Source organism: Spathaspora passalidarum (assembly GCF_000223485.1).
Source record: "Spathaspora passalidarum NRRL Y-27907 unplaced genomic scaffold SPAPAscaffold_1, whole genome shotgun sequence".
Classification (NCBI taxonomy): Eukaryota; Fungi; Ascomycota; class Pichiomycetes; order Serinales; family Debaryomycetaceae; genus Spathaspora; species Spathaspora passalidarum.
This window is the reverse complement of record NW_006767425.1, coordinates 1,400,136-1,413,539: the sequence shown is the minus strand read 5'-3', so window position 1 is coordinate 1,413,539 and position 13,404 is coordinate 1,400,136. Positions and strand designations below refer to the sequence as shown.

The window sequence follows — 13,404 nt, the reverse complement described above, 5'->3', positions numbered from 1 at the left end:
TTGTAAATCTGAGATAGCACGGTTCAAATAAAATCTTATAAGCAAAAAAAAAAAAAAAAAAAAAAGATCATGCTACAAATTGTTTGTTTCTTCTTATCACAGGCAATCATGACAGAACCAACACCACCTGATTCAAAGCAACTTACAACAATATATAAGAAGAATGGTCAGTTCGACTCTCAACGGAAGCAACTTCTTGAAAATTTCAAACAATCAGAAACATACGCCAACTTACTCCTCAAACTTAAGATTCTTGTTGAAAACAAAGTCAAGCAAGATCCTACTATCCTTACTAAAAACAAGGGGAAAATGGCAGCATTAATACAGGGTGAAATCATAAATGACAGTAGTGGTGCAGCTGGATTGCTTAGTATTGTCGATAGAGATATTCAAGATAAAATTATTGATTCTCCCGAGTTTCACAATGTTATTCGAGAACAATTAATGGATATACGACGGATCCTTATGGGTATAAGTGATGAAGAGTATGCTAAACAAAGGGAGCAAGAGAAGTTAAGGTTGGAAAGACTAAAATTAGAAGCTAAGTTTGCTAATAATACTGATTATAAGAATAACTTCAGAGTCAAGAGTTTGAGTAGCACCACTCACCGTGTGACCAAACCTCCAAGATTCAATATTCATTCAAATTCCAGTCATAATAATCATACAAGTCAATCAACTCCTCCAAGCAGTAGTTCAAAGGATAAAGACAAGAAGCATCTGTTTATGATGTACTAGCACAAATATAATAAAGATATTGTAGGCAGATGCTATTAATTCAAATATTCAATAATACTCTATTTGCATCCAGAACACAAGTTTACAATCTAATAGTTCGAATCATATGGGATTAAGGCCATAAACTATATACGTTAGCACTAATTTGAGCAATATATGTCTTAAATAGACAGACTGAATAGAATAGAAAGTGGTGCAAACACACAAGCAAACCACTTTATTAATAAAACATAGCAATCAAAAAAGTTAAAATCAAATATAAACTTGAGCTTTGTCCGGTAGAGCCAACACCATCCTCGACATAGGTAACACCAGGGGGAGTGATTAATGGGACGCTTGTACCATGTGAGCTCCCAACAGGTTTAGTGGTTGACCTACCACCTGATTTCGTCTGTGGTGTGTCATCTCCTAAATCTTTGGTACACTGAGTTGTGGATTTGGAATCACATACATCCGTAACACCTGGTGTTTCACAAGCAATTTCCACTAATTCACAATTACTAACAGTAATGACAGTGGTATATGTAATCACTTTAATGGTCGTAGCTTGCTCTGATACAATGGTGGTAGTTTGAGTAACTGTCTTGGTAACGACACCTGGTTCATATTCTGAAGAACTAGAGAAAGTTAACAGCTCTTCCTCTTGCTCGGACACAGTGGTGGTAGTGTGTGTAACTATCTCGGTAATGTCATCTGATTCATATTCTGAAGAACTAGAGAGAGTCAACAGCTCTTCCATTTGTTCTGTTGATGTCACCTCGCAGGGTGTGACAATCAAAATTGTATCACTAGCCCAGCCTGGATCAATGATGGTGGTGGTAATCAGTTTGTCACTTTCCCAACAAGATTCTTCAGTGATAGTAGTATGAACAGGGTCGTACACAACTACACTAGCAGTTTCCCCTGGTTCTACTGTATATGTTGTATAACTAGTAGTAATTCCCACATAAGTTTCTGTCAATGTGATTGTAGGAATAGGGACATTAACATCGATAGTAATTGTTAGATCTTCATCTTCATATGGTTTAGTTACAGTTTCAGTATACAGACCGGTCCATGTTTCGGTGACTGTAATAATCTCCTTGCCAGGACCGTCTGCTTCAACATGGGTATAAGGGTACCACGTCACCTCGATTGATTTATCAATGGGAGTAGTATACATGTACATGTCATTATAGTAGACAATTGGATTCACACCATCTACTATATTGAGGATTGCTTCTATGAACACTCGGTATCCATCAGGAACTTCTTTATAACTAATCAAAAATTCTTTTGGTGTACATGTAATAAAAACTGGATCAATCGACTCAAATGACTGGGGGTAATACCAATCATTCACAGAATTTGTAAGGTAAACATGAGCAGTTGAACAATCGAATGTGCTTGCACCATCATTGATTGTCATTCCTATTGTAGCCATTTTGAGAACTCCGGGACAATAACTACCCAATAAATAATGTTGCCCTTGATCACCAGCTGGAAGGATCCTGGCACTATAAATAGCTCTATTTATGTCACCAGAATGACTACCACCTTTAAACTCAACAACAATAGAAAGGGTCTTATCTCCATCTGTGAACGAAACAGTGTTCAATCCACTTTTGTAGAATGTTGAGCAAAACATATCTACATCTGCTGATGATCTACCAGTATTGAAAACAATAGGCAAAGTTAATTTCCCAACAACCAAGGTCAGGTCTTGAACAGCATCTAGCAATATACAGTGCAACTCCGAATTAGCCAGAAAGAGACCACCGGGAGCAAAATCGCAAGTAGCATAATTAATGTCTCCTACGTGTAAATTAACCGAGCTCTGAGTAGTAGTAAACTTAAACACACATGGCATAGTCAAGGTAAACGTATCTCCAGCCAGCACCAAAGAACCGTCGATTTTCCATCCTAATTCAGCAATCCAAGCTGGAGCAGCAGGATATTTAATGTGGTAGTTACCACTATCTAGCCATGTTAACGAGTCAAAAGAAGTAAAGACTCCGGTAACTTCCTGAGTAGCGACAAACGAAAATAATTGCAAAAGTACTAATAGTAAATACATTTTAGTTTAGTTATAAAGCTCAAAATAACGGGTTGATGGTTCTGAATAGAATTCTGGGGTGCTTTTATATCATTGTTGTCTTTGCATATAAGTTCAAATGTGGAACTTGATTGCAGCACATGATGCTAAATTAAACATGGTTAAACATGTATGCGTCCTGGCTTAAACACTCATGCAAGGGTATGATCATCTGAGATGAAATCTGGATAGCCTTTATATGAAGAGGCGTTTAATTTTTATAACCATTTTATTAATAGAATGGTTTCATCCTTCCTGAAGCAAACGTTTACAAACCACCACTGTCCCTTTTTTTTTTTTTGTAAATAACATTTTAATTTCGATTGTAACTATTTAGCATGTTATTATCACATGTTCCATTATGATTCTGTTCGTTTCATAACCACACCCTTTGGAAGCTTGCTGATGATTTGGTTAAAGCTTTGTTTTGTGTTTCCGGTGTTTGTTACATCCGTGGTTCTTTTTTGTCAGTCATCTTCCCACACACACACACTAAATATCGAGAGCTATTTATTACATTATCTAGTTGATGTTGTATCGCGCGATTATGAGAACATCTAGAAGCAAACAAAGCTAAATAAAGATCAATACTTTTGGTCATTTATTTGAGCAGATTTTTTTGCATTTGATAATTGTGCTTCAAACCTTGTCACGTGTAAAGGTGATGAATCTGCCCTGTTTTCTTTGTCTGTGGTTATTATGGCCGTTAATATAGGATTATGAGCCTGACCACCAGTTTATGGCTCGATATTGAAAAAAAAAAATCAAAACTCAGTCTACTTTTCTTTTTCTTAAAGGTATGCAAACCATTGTGAGATTATACCTGCTTCCCTGGTATAATCACTACCATAAGATGACTGGTTAAATACTAGCTCAAATGATAAAGATATGGTATTATAGTTTATGATTTACTGGTATGTGATAGGTGAGTGAAGCTAATAGTAAGCGATATTTTTTTTTGGATAAGTTCCTACGAGTATAAGCTGATTCAAATTGGTATTATTTGATTCTCCGAAACTTCCCGGACTTAATATATCTAAATTAACATAACCGTGCAGAAACTATTAATAGACATTTAAAGGTTGCAAAGTTTAAGAGCTATAAAATTTAGGTTATAAAGTTTAATGATTATAAAGTTACATAACTAATACAAACTAGAGTAATGTGTCTCTTTAATAGTACAGACTTTAGAAACTACAAAAGTGGTATAAACATGTGTATACCACTTGTATCAAATATCTAATATAAAATGGCAATCACAAAAGTGAAAAGCAAACTAAAAGTTGAGGTTCCTCTTGTAGAACCAATACCATTAGAGGTGACCAATTGGAGGCTTGTACTGTATGAGCCTCTCGTAGTTTGGTCATCAGACCGGTTGTTTGAATTTGTACTTGAATTGTTGTTTCTTGAGTTAGTTCCTTGATTCTCTTCAGGAACAACAGACTTGTTACCTTTTCCACTATCAGATTCTGTACCTCCTGAGTAATATTCAGAAATGTCACTTTGTCCACTCTCTGATTTGGTGTGTTCTGAATTGTTTTCTGAATTTGCAGTAGTCTGAATCTCCTCATTACTAGCTGTTCCACTATAGGACTTTGTATTCAGCGAGTTGTTTCCAGTATTATTGCTAGCTGTTCTACTATCGGACTTTGTATTCAGCGAGTTGTTTCCAGTATCATTGGTAGTTCCCATGCTATCTTGAAGGTAGATGATGGTTCTGGTTTCACCAACAGTTGTAACCGCAAATGAAGTTGCTTCAGTAGTCATTTCCGTTGCTGTCTTTGCAATGGAATCGTGATTGGTAATTATGGTGGTATATGTAATTACCTGAGTGACTGTATCCAGTTCACATATGGTGGTAGTGTATGTGATAACCTTAGTGATAGTATCTTGTTCGTATCCAGAAAAAGCAGATGTTATTGTAGAATCTTTAGATTTAGTCGTAGGGACTATGCTGACATAGGTTCTTGTTTCGTTCGGTTCTGAGCTTGCTTCATTTTCCAGGTTGCAAATTACATCCAGAGGGGAAATGTCAGTTGTATTATCATCAGGTACTCTAACAGTTGTATTTTCTACCAGCAAAATTTCGGTTCCAGGATCTTCTTGTACAATATCTGTTGTGTGATTGTCTGGTATAGTCTCAGTAGTAGTTTGTTTAGCTGAGGTTTCTGAACCAGAAGATGATATATCTATTTGGTCTGAGGTATACTCTTCATTAGAATCGTTTTTAGTGTTTGAAGATGGTTGTTGAGAATCATCATCAGTAAGCCCATCCCATGTGTTATTCTCCGGTGTGGTATCCTCGGTTGAAAATGTTTCTTCTAGAACTATTTCAGTGGAAATCTCTGTTTCCTTTGTTGAACCATATGGTACTGTTGTGGAATCCTGCGAAAATGACTCCTCTGATGAAAGAATCTCGGTTGATTGGACCTCCTCTGATGAAAGAATCTCGGTTGATTGGACCTCCTCTGATGAAAGAATCTCAGTTGATTGGACCTCCCCTGAAGTGATTTCTTCACTGGAAGCATTGTCTGCTATTTCAGGTGGATTGTAGGAATCATCATCTAAAGTATCATCTGATGGTATATCCTCCACTTTGGTTGACAGTTCCTCTTGTTCTGTTGATGTCACCTCGCAGGGTGTGACAATCAAAATTGTATCACTAGCCCAATCTGGATCAATGATGGTGGTGGTAATCAGCTCGTCACTTTCCCAACAAGATTCTTCAGTGATAGTAGTATGAACAGGGTCATACACAACTACACTAGCAGTTTCCCCTGGTTCTACTGTATATGTTGTATAACTGGTAGTAATTCCCACATAAGTTTCTGTCAATGTGATTGTAGGAATAGGGATATTAACAGCAATAGTGATTGTAAGATCCTCATCTTCATCAAATGACTTAGTTATCGTTTCAGTATCCAGACCTGTCCATGTTTCGGTGACTGTAATAATCTCCTTTCCAGGCCCGTCTGCTTCAACGCTGTCATACGGTAACCAATTCACCCAGACTCCATTGTCAATAGTAGTGGGACACAAGTATTTGTTTGTGTACTGTACACGAGGAGGGTTGCCATCTGTGTTAATAACTGCTTCAATGAATACTCGATAGCCATCAGGCACACCCCAATAAGTAATCATAAACGAGTTCAGCCTACATAATTTCGAGGCAGTGGTAAATGTTTTGAACGACTCGGGATAGAACCAATCGTTGACTGCATTTGTAAGGCGGATATTAGCAGTTTCACAGTCAATTGTACTTACATCATCGTTGATTGTTATACCGATTGTTGCTGTGCTGAGTCCTCCGGGACACAACCCTCCTAATACGTAATTTTGCCATCTATTGCTGGATGGAAGCATTCGTGCACCATACATTGGTCCATTTGGGTCTCCACTTGGAGTTCCATCTTGGAATTCAACATCAATAGAAAGGGTATTGTCTCCATCCATGAATGAAATAGTGTTTAACCCTCCTTGATAGAAAGTTGAGCAATACAAATCTACATCCTCAGTCGATCTCCCTATATTGAAAACAATAGGAAACGTTAATTTCCCAACAGCTAAAATCAGTTCTTCAACCTCATCCAGCAATACACAATTCAATTCAGAATCAGTCAGAGATATTCCACCCGTAATAAAATCACAAGTAGCATAATTGGTTGAACCAACGCGCAAATTAACCGAGTCTTGGTCCGTATAGAACCTGAACACACAAGGCATAGTTAAGGAAAACGTATCACCAGCCAGCACCACCGAACCGTCAATCTTCCAACTTAATTCAGCAATCCATGCAGGAGATGCAGGAGTTTGAAAGGTATTGGGGTTACTATTTAACCAAGTCAATGAGTTAAAAGATGTGAAAACCCCGCTAATTTCTTGAGTTGCAGCAAAAGTAAGTAGTTGTAAAAGAATTAGTAGCAAATACATTCTAGTTCAGCTATGATGGTCATGAAAAAAAAAGGACTTGATTCTAAGAGGAAGAAACTAGTACTTTTATATCATGCCTTTCATTCACCATAGTTGGTAGTGGCTCGACTGCAACAGTATGCTAAAGGTAAATATTACTAGAAAAAAAAATAAATCTGGAACCCGATACCAAGCGCAACCTAAAAAATAATGCAATTTAAACTTTTTTTTTTTTGATCAAGTGATGATATCTGGTATTGATGTTGCATTGTTTCATCATCAGATGGTGATGTTCTAAGATTTCAATGATCAAAGCGTCCTTTCAAGCTGAATGTTAATAGTTCCAAGTATTGTAAATGCATGTCAGCGAGTTGTGAAGGGTCCTGGGGTTAAACCTGGGGCTCGCAACGCAACGGTTTTTTTCTCAGATCTTGAACTTACCTTTAATAATATCTAGGTTTTCTTGGCGGGAGGTAGCCTACTTTATTATCATGCTGATCCTAGAATTAATAATTTGCGCGCTTGCGGGCAAGTTAAGTCTTGGCAACAAGATATTGCCTGAACTTGCATGAGTCTGATTTGAGATCTAGAGAAGACAGGCTCAATACAGCTATGAGTAGAATATAGTATACAAAGGGAATACGAGATTTCCAAACTAGTTTGAATGAATTTTCTTGGCTCTATGTATGAACCCCGGTTAATCGTTCTCGGTCGTATATTTGAGTAGCAATAATCTTTTTGTGCAATCACGATTCTGCAAGAATGCGCATGATCAAAATTATTCTCATGTAGCTTAAACCCTCGGAATTTTTCCAATGCCCTATAAAGATTCAAAGTATTAGAGAGTCAAGAAATTTAACAAAAGTTATTCTGTTTTGTGTTCCATCCGTATTAGGCAGTTCTTTGCTAAGAAGCTCATTCCTCCAAGAAATGCCGTGACAGATTACCCGAGATTCTTGGTATGCGAATATCTTTGTATTAATAAAATCTGGGCATTTAATTTACTACAAGTAATATATATCCTAATACAAACGTCTAAGCAGATATCCACTAATCATCCAATTCAAAAATATCTTCAGCAATCAACATTAACTCTTCAACAACCTTACTCTTATAACTTAAATCATCAATGCTTTCACTTTCTTGGTTAAACAAAGCTGGGCCCCAAATAATCGCCAAACTCTTGCTGTTCATTCTATTGCTCTGTTCATGTTGCGCTACTTTGTTTAAATGGAAAATCAACGCACGCAATGTGAAATAAGCTCCATCGGGTAAATTAAAGACTAAATGGTGTAACTTTTTGGCGATGTAGGTTGCATCGTTGGATTTTACACATTCAATGAATGATGGTGCTGCCGTGGCTGTGAACAACGGTTCTGGAAGACTGGAGAAGTACATTTTAAGCAAGGATGCCACCGTGAATATTTCTGTGTGGATGACATTCTTAGGGTTGATGTCTTTTCCAATCATCAAGTAATTGGTAAAGTTTTCATTGATTAAATCCCTTAATTGTTGAACTTGTTGTGAATTACTGCTTGTTCGGTAAATACCTTCAATGTTGAGACCGTATGTTTCAATGATTTCAATACACTTACGCACAACTAATGGGACGTTGTCGACTCCGGCAAATTGTATAACATCTTCTATGGATACACCAAATGTAGGTTGGCTAGGAGTGAGTTGTGGTTTAGGTGGGGAGGTGTGCGTTGGAGCGGTTGCAATAGGTTCAATCAATGGTTTTGGTCCATTCAAGTCTGGGGTAGGTCCAGCATTTGCTGGCGTAAATTTAGGATCAAGTGATGGATAATAAGAACTTGTAGTGGACACTGGTGGGACTGGAGATATTTCTTTGGGGGGCACTATTGGTTCTGGTTTATCATTTCTATAGTCAGTATTAATAGCTGGAGTGGGCTTGTTGACACCACTGCTAAATGTTGAAGTATTGCCAAAGTTATTAGCTTTACTTTTTAAGAACGGTTTACCTATATCATTAGCTCTTCGCAATGTTGGATGAACCTGATATTCCACAGGGATAAGGGTGCCATTGGTGCTTACACTTGAGGCACTGCTTAATAAATATTGATATAAGTCTCGTTCATTATCAATTGAATTAGCCATTTTCCTCATTGAAGGTTTGTTTGATTGTGGTAACGGACTAATTAATACTCCCGAGTTCATAATTAAGGTTTCACTCCAGGTTGCATACTTTTGTAATTGAACATTGAGAGCAATGTCCAACTCTAAGATCAAATTCTTTAATTTTTTGCAACTGTTTGGACGGTGGATCACTAAAATCTCATCCTTTAACTTTTTGCAGGTGGTACATTTGCTTTTGTAATCTTGATCAGCTGTATCCACTTTACGTGTAAGATCATCTTCCTGTTGTTCAACTGACTTGTTTTTCAAACTGAATGACTTCTTACTTGGATCCATGGTTTTCAATCTATCTAAATCTTCACACAAGTGATCATATTTAGTCTTTGCCTTCTGGGCTGCACTTATAGCGTCCATACACTCCTTTTCTCTTCTTTTACCGTCGTCCTTGATGGCTTTTCTCTGCTTGGCCACTGTCTCTACCAATGCAGTAAGTTCATCATACATGGTGTTCAACCCTTTGACATAAGAGCTACCAACATTGTAAACTTGTTCATCAAAACTGATAATCTTGTCCAATTGAACCAGTAACGAATCATTCTTTAATCTGCTCCCCAGATTTTTCATCCCTGTACGCGAATTACCCGCGAATTTACGAAGCTGATTGTAGTGGTCATCTTCAATCTGGGCCTTCTTTCTCAAAAACTTCAGGAATTCCTCACTAGTGTTTAAGGATTGTTTGAGTCGATTGAGGAGGATTTCCAAAGAAGAATCACTAGCAAGAATTGATTTGATCTTGGGATCATTTTCAAGTAATTGAGCTGCTGATGATGGATCGGAGCTGTCGCTTGATGCAGTTGTGTCTGGCATGTTAGGGATCAGCGTGTGCTTTATATATATATGGGAGTTCGTTGTTTTAGTTCTGTACTTTTTTTTTTTTTGGGTATTTGTTTTTAATTTACGTCACTCGATTTTTTTTTAGAGTTTCCAAAACGAGGAAATCGAAGTTCTAGACCCTTCGAGGCTGATATTAGAACTGGTAGTCTACAGGAGAAAGTAAAATGAATAAACGTAGAAGTTGAAAAATCGACAATTCGTAAACTATAAATCAGATCGTATTAAACGACAGTAGTCATGCAAAGTAAAATTTCACTTAAAATGCTCCGCCGCTAAGTTTGTCGCGACACACATGGAAACATTCCCATGTGAGACAACTTGTTGACTAGTCAATCAAATTAATATGTTGCAATGTCAAATTAATCTTATCTCCGTTGGCTACAGAGCTACAGTTACACCTTATCTGACGTAAATTCTAATATAACTTGTATTGTACTATTTGCCTACCCGAAAAACATACTTGAAGCTCTCTTTTCATCATCCAAAAGTCCAATTCCGGCTCCTCCAGGAACTTCTTGTTCGACATTAGCCACACTAAATTCTAAATCATCCGTAGTTATCATATCCCAAAATTTATAAATCATCATCACAGTGAAGACATTACATAAGCTTCCAAAGAAGATCCCATCCACGTAATGAGCAGCACCGCTACAAATGGCATGACTAAACACATATGTCAACACTTGTCCAGCAACAAAGAAAAACACCCCAAATATAATCGCACCTAATGGCCAATATGAGTCAAGGGCAAAAACAACTAAAACAATTTGAGAAACGACATAGGTAGCCACGATGATGGCATTAAATAAGTAGGTGAATATGAATAACACCATGGTGTTTCTATTGTCTAAACTTGTATTCCAGTGGTTAAAAGTGATCAATGCAATGATAAAATTGACGACAAACCACCCAAAACAAATCAATCTTAAACTCCACATGGACTTTCTTGTACCATCTTCCCAGAACTGGAAACAAACGATACCATTATACAATAGACATGCGCATACACTACTGGCGAGTCCCAATTGTACCGCAACAAAATATGAGTAACTTGAACTGGAAGGTGGGGAAACACCACAATCAACAATCAAACTCGACACCAACAATCCAATAAATAAATATAACAAAAATAACATTTCTGTTCTTCCAATAGCCGTGTACTTGGCTCGGACATTGAAGATAATAATCAAAACAATAATCAATCCCCCGAAATGAACAAACGCAGTGCCCACTTGGAAAATCATGGTGTTGGCTAATTCCACGGATCGGGCATAACATTGTGGTAATATCCCCCTTTGGAAATCTGAGGATTGATTCACGGAACCAAGCACAGAACAAAGGGGCAAGGCCGTCTTGTTACAAATACTATCAAATGATCCAAAAGTCATGGTGTCAGTATTTGTGCTATGGTATTAAAAAAAGATGTAATGTGTAATGTGTCTGAGTGTAGTCAACTGGAAAAGAAACGGGAGTACGTGTGAGGTTGTAATTTGGTGATGTTTGTTGTAAAAGGAAAAAAAAAAAAAAATTTTTTTTAATTGTGATTTTGATTTTGTCGCTTTGTTTCTAAAAATAATTTCCTGTTTCATTTTTTTTAGTAAATAACGCGCGTTTTCTTAATTTGAATCGTCCCTTATGGTAGCGTAGATTTACCTCATTTATTAGGCTTATAGTGATACACTTGCTAGATCTACCAACACTTTCACGTAGATTGGTTCTGTTGAACCAACAAATCAACCCTCCAAACGCCGACATTCATATACACTCTATAAAAGTGAAACTAAACGCTAACTTTTGCAAAAAGTACTTGCACTAACTTACAGGTCTACTTATTCCTTCTCTAAAATACAGTTAAAATACATGAACAACTATACCCATAACCTATAAAACCGAAATAATAAATAATAACTCGCAATAATCACATACAACATCTAATAGTAAGGAGGAGGAGGAGGAACACTAGCAAACGATTCCATAAACCCAGCATTACCACCATAAAACAGCTCGTGTAAATTCATAGGAGGCCTGCTATGCTTCTCATTAGTCAATTCTTGAATTCTCTTGGAAATCTTGTTTATATCAATATGATTGATTGACTTCTTGTCGTGAGTCTTTATGGGTGATGTGCTGATGGTTCTTGGTGGGAAATTGAAGATGGCATTACCTAATCCTACACCGCCATTGTTCAACACCTTTTCATAAAGTCTAGGAGTAGAGCATTCGTTAGACTCTCTGATGGTAGTAGCTTTAAAGTCTTGATAAAGATTGGTCGAACTTGCATTATTTGACCGCAATGGCTTTGGTTGAAGAATGACTTTGCCTGATGATACTTCAGATGTGGTTGATTTTGGTTTGATTATCGAGTTGACTGATGAGGAAACTGACATTGACATGGCATCGATGAGTGTAGGAGTAGACACATTTTCCATGATCATTGGTGGTTCAAACTTAACCTCTTGGGCAACAACAGGAGTAACTGGTTCACGAGCTTGTTCCTTTTGTTGCGTCTTCTTCTTCTTTCCCAACTTGATTGTTCTTCTCTTTGGCTTCACAGGCTTATGTTCATCAGTTTTAGTATATTTGTAGAAACTATTAGCTTGTATGGAACTAATCTCGTGGATAATCTCATCAACCTTGTTATAATTCTTTTCCTCAGTCAAAATATCAATTGGGATACCCTTGGCGGTGGTAGGAACCACATACTTCTTTAAATCGAGGTTGTTCATATACAATGAATTCAACAAGTTTGGATAATTCTTGGTAAACTTATTCAAATGTGTTCTTTGGATTACATTTCTAAACTTTGGAATATTTAAACTCATGGTTTCTCTGGATTTGAATAACTGCGAAATTTGATAAAGATTTTCGCTAGAATATATAAGGGTGAAATCCTCTTCATCGTCCAACATTTTAAGTGAGGAAGTGGAACTAATAGTATTGGCTGAACCAGCAGCAACACTAGCAGCTGCTAGTTTAGATCTTATTTCATTAATATTATTTTCAAGATTCAAATACTTCAAACTGAACTGATGAATAAGCGTAGGCAAAGTCTCTCTAAATAAATCTCTGATTTGGTTTTCAATTTGTTTTTGCAAAAAGTTGGCCAATACCTGAACAGTATCAAATGTAGAATTGACATTTATTGAATCCAATGGATCATTTCTAAATACCAAGGTCAACCCTTTAGTCTTTGAAAACACAATAATCCCAATCCCACTGATTTTAATATCCGACAATTTCAAGTCCAAAGGCAACGCAAACTGTTCATTTGAAAGTAAAAAGCTGGGAGTTGTGAAATTCTCATCTTTTTCCATGGAGTTACAATAATAAATATTCAACGGATTGGCCTGCACTTGTGTGTGTAAAGTCAAATGAAAGTCACCACTATAATTAATCTTGAATATCCCTCTGAATCTATCACCGGCCAATTCACCAATCTCCAATATTTCAAAATCAGGAGCAATCTTACCAAAATTAAGGTCCTTGATGGATATATTGGATGCTAGGATGTTCGGAGACTTCCCGGAGTTTAAAGCCAGAGTCAAGATCTCCTTGGTCCAAGTAGCAAGTGATTCCGTTTCCAACGAGTTCCAATTAACTTTAAACGACATGATGAATACGTTTAACAACTAGAATTCAAGTAATAGCCTGCCCTAATGTCTTCTGTTGTTTATAAGAAAATGTAAACCAAT

General features: G+C 37.0%; 7 protein-coding genes across 7 annotated transcripts; 2 read left to right on the top strand and 5 right to left on the bottom strand. All coding sequences in view use genetic code 12, as the record gives it.

Annotated features, from left to right (window-relative positions):
• Positions 1–81: 81 nt before the first annotated feature.
• SPAPADRAFT_64435 (uncharacterized protein) lies at positions 82–2,794 on the bottom strand (the record flags this gene model as incomplete). Its single annotated transcript, XM_007372636.1, has 1 exon — positions 82–2,794. One exon carries the CDS (start codon positions 2,792–2,794, stop codon positions 959–961), a length of 1,836 nt encoding a protein of 611 aa, XP_007372698.1.
• SPAPADRAFT_53584 (uncharacterized protein) lies at positions 109–831 on the top strand (the record flags this gene model as incomplete). The annotated part of the gene is made up of 2 exons (XM_007372637.1): positions 109–652; positions 812–831. 2 exons carry the CDS (start codon positions 109–111, stop codon positions 829–831), a joined length of 564 nt encoding a protein of 187 aa, XP_007372699.1.
• A 356-nt stretch (positions 2,795–3,150) lies between the features above and the next one.
• Positions 3,151–3,373, top strand: SPAPADRAFT_58502 (uncharacterized protein; the record flags this gene model as incomplete). The annotated part of the gene is made up of 1 exon (XM_007372635.1): positions 3,151–3,373. A coding segment is annotated over one exon (175 nt), but the record flags the coding sequence as incomplete, so codon positions are not given.
• On the bottom strand, positions 3,151–6,742 carry SPAPADRAFT_64434 (uncharacterized protein; the record flags this gene model as incomplete). Its single annotated transcript, XM_007372634.1, has 1 exon — positions 3,151–6,742. The coding sequence occupies one exon, from the start codon at positions 6,740–6,742 to the stop codon at positions 4,052–4,054; it is 2,691 nt and encodes an 896-aa protein (XP_007372696.1).
• Positions 6,743–7,771: 1,029 nt separating this feature from the next.
• On the bottom strand, positions 7,772–9,685 carry RGD1 (Rgd1p; the record flags this gene model as incomplete). Its single annotated transcript, XM_007372633.1, has 1 exon — positions 7,772–9,685. The coding sequence occupies one exon, from the start codon at positions 9,683–9,685 to the stop codon at positions 7,772–7,774; it is 1,914 nt and encodes a 637-aa protein (XP_007372695.1).
• Positions 9,686–9,879: 194 nt separating this feature from the next.
• On the bottom strand, positions 9,880–11,164 carry CHS7 (Chs7p; the record flags this gene model as incomplete). Its single annotated transcript, XM_007372632.1, has 1 exon — positions 9,880–11,164. One exon carries the CDS (start codon positions 11,098–11,100, stop codon positions 10,156–10,158), a length of 945 nt encoding a protein of 314 aa, XP_007372694.1.
• Positions 11,165–11,475: 311 nt separating this feature from the next.
• Positions 11,476–13,316, bottom strand: MDM34 (ERMES complex subunit; the record flags this gene model as incomplete). The annotated part of the gene is made up of 1 exon (XM_007372631.1): positions 11,476–13,316. The coding sequence occupies one exon, from the start codon at positions 13,024–13,026 to the stop codon at positions 11,644–11,646; it is 1,383 nt and encodes a 460-aa protein (XP_007372693.1).
• Positions 13,317–13,404: the final 88 nt, after the last annotated feature.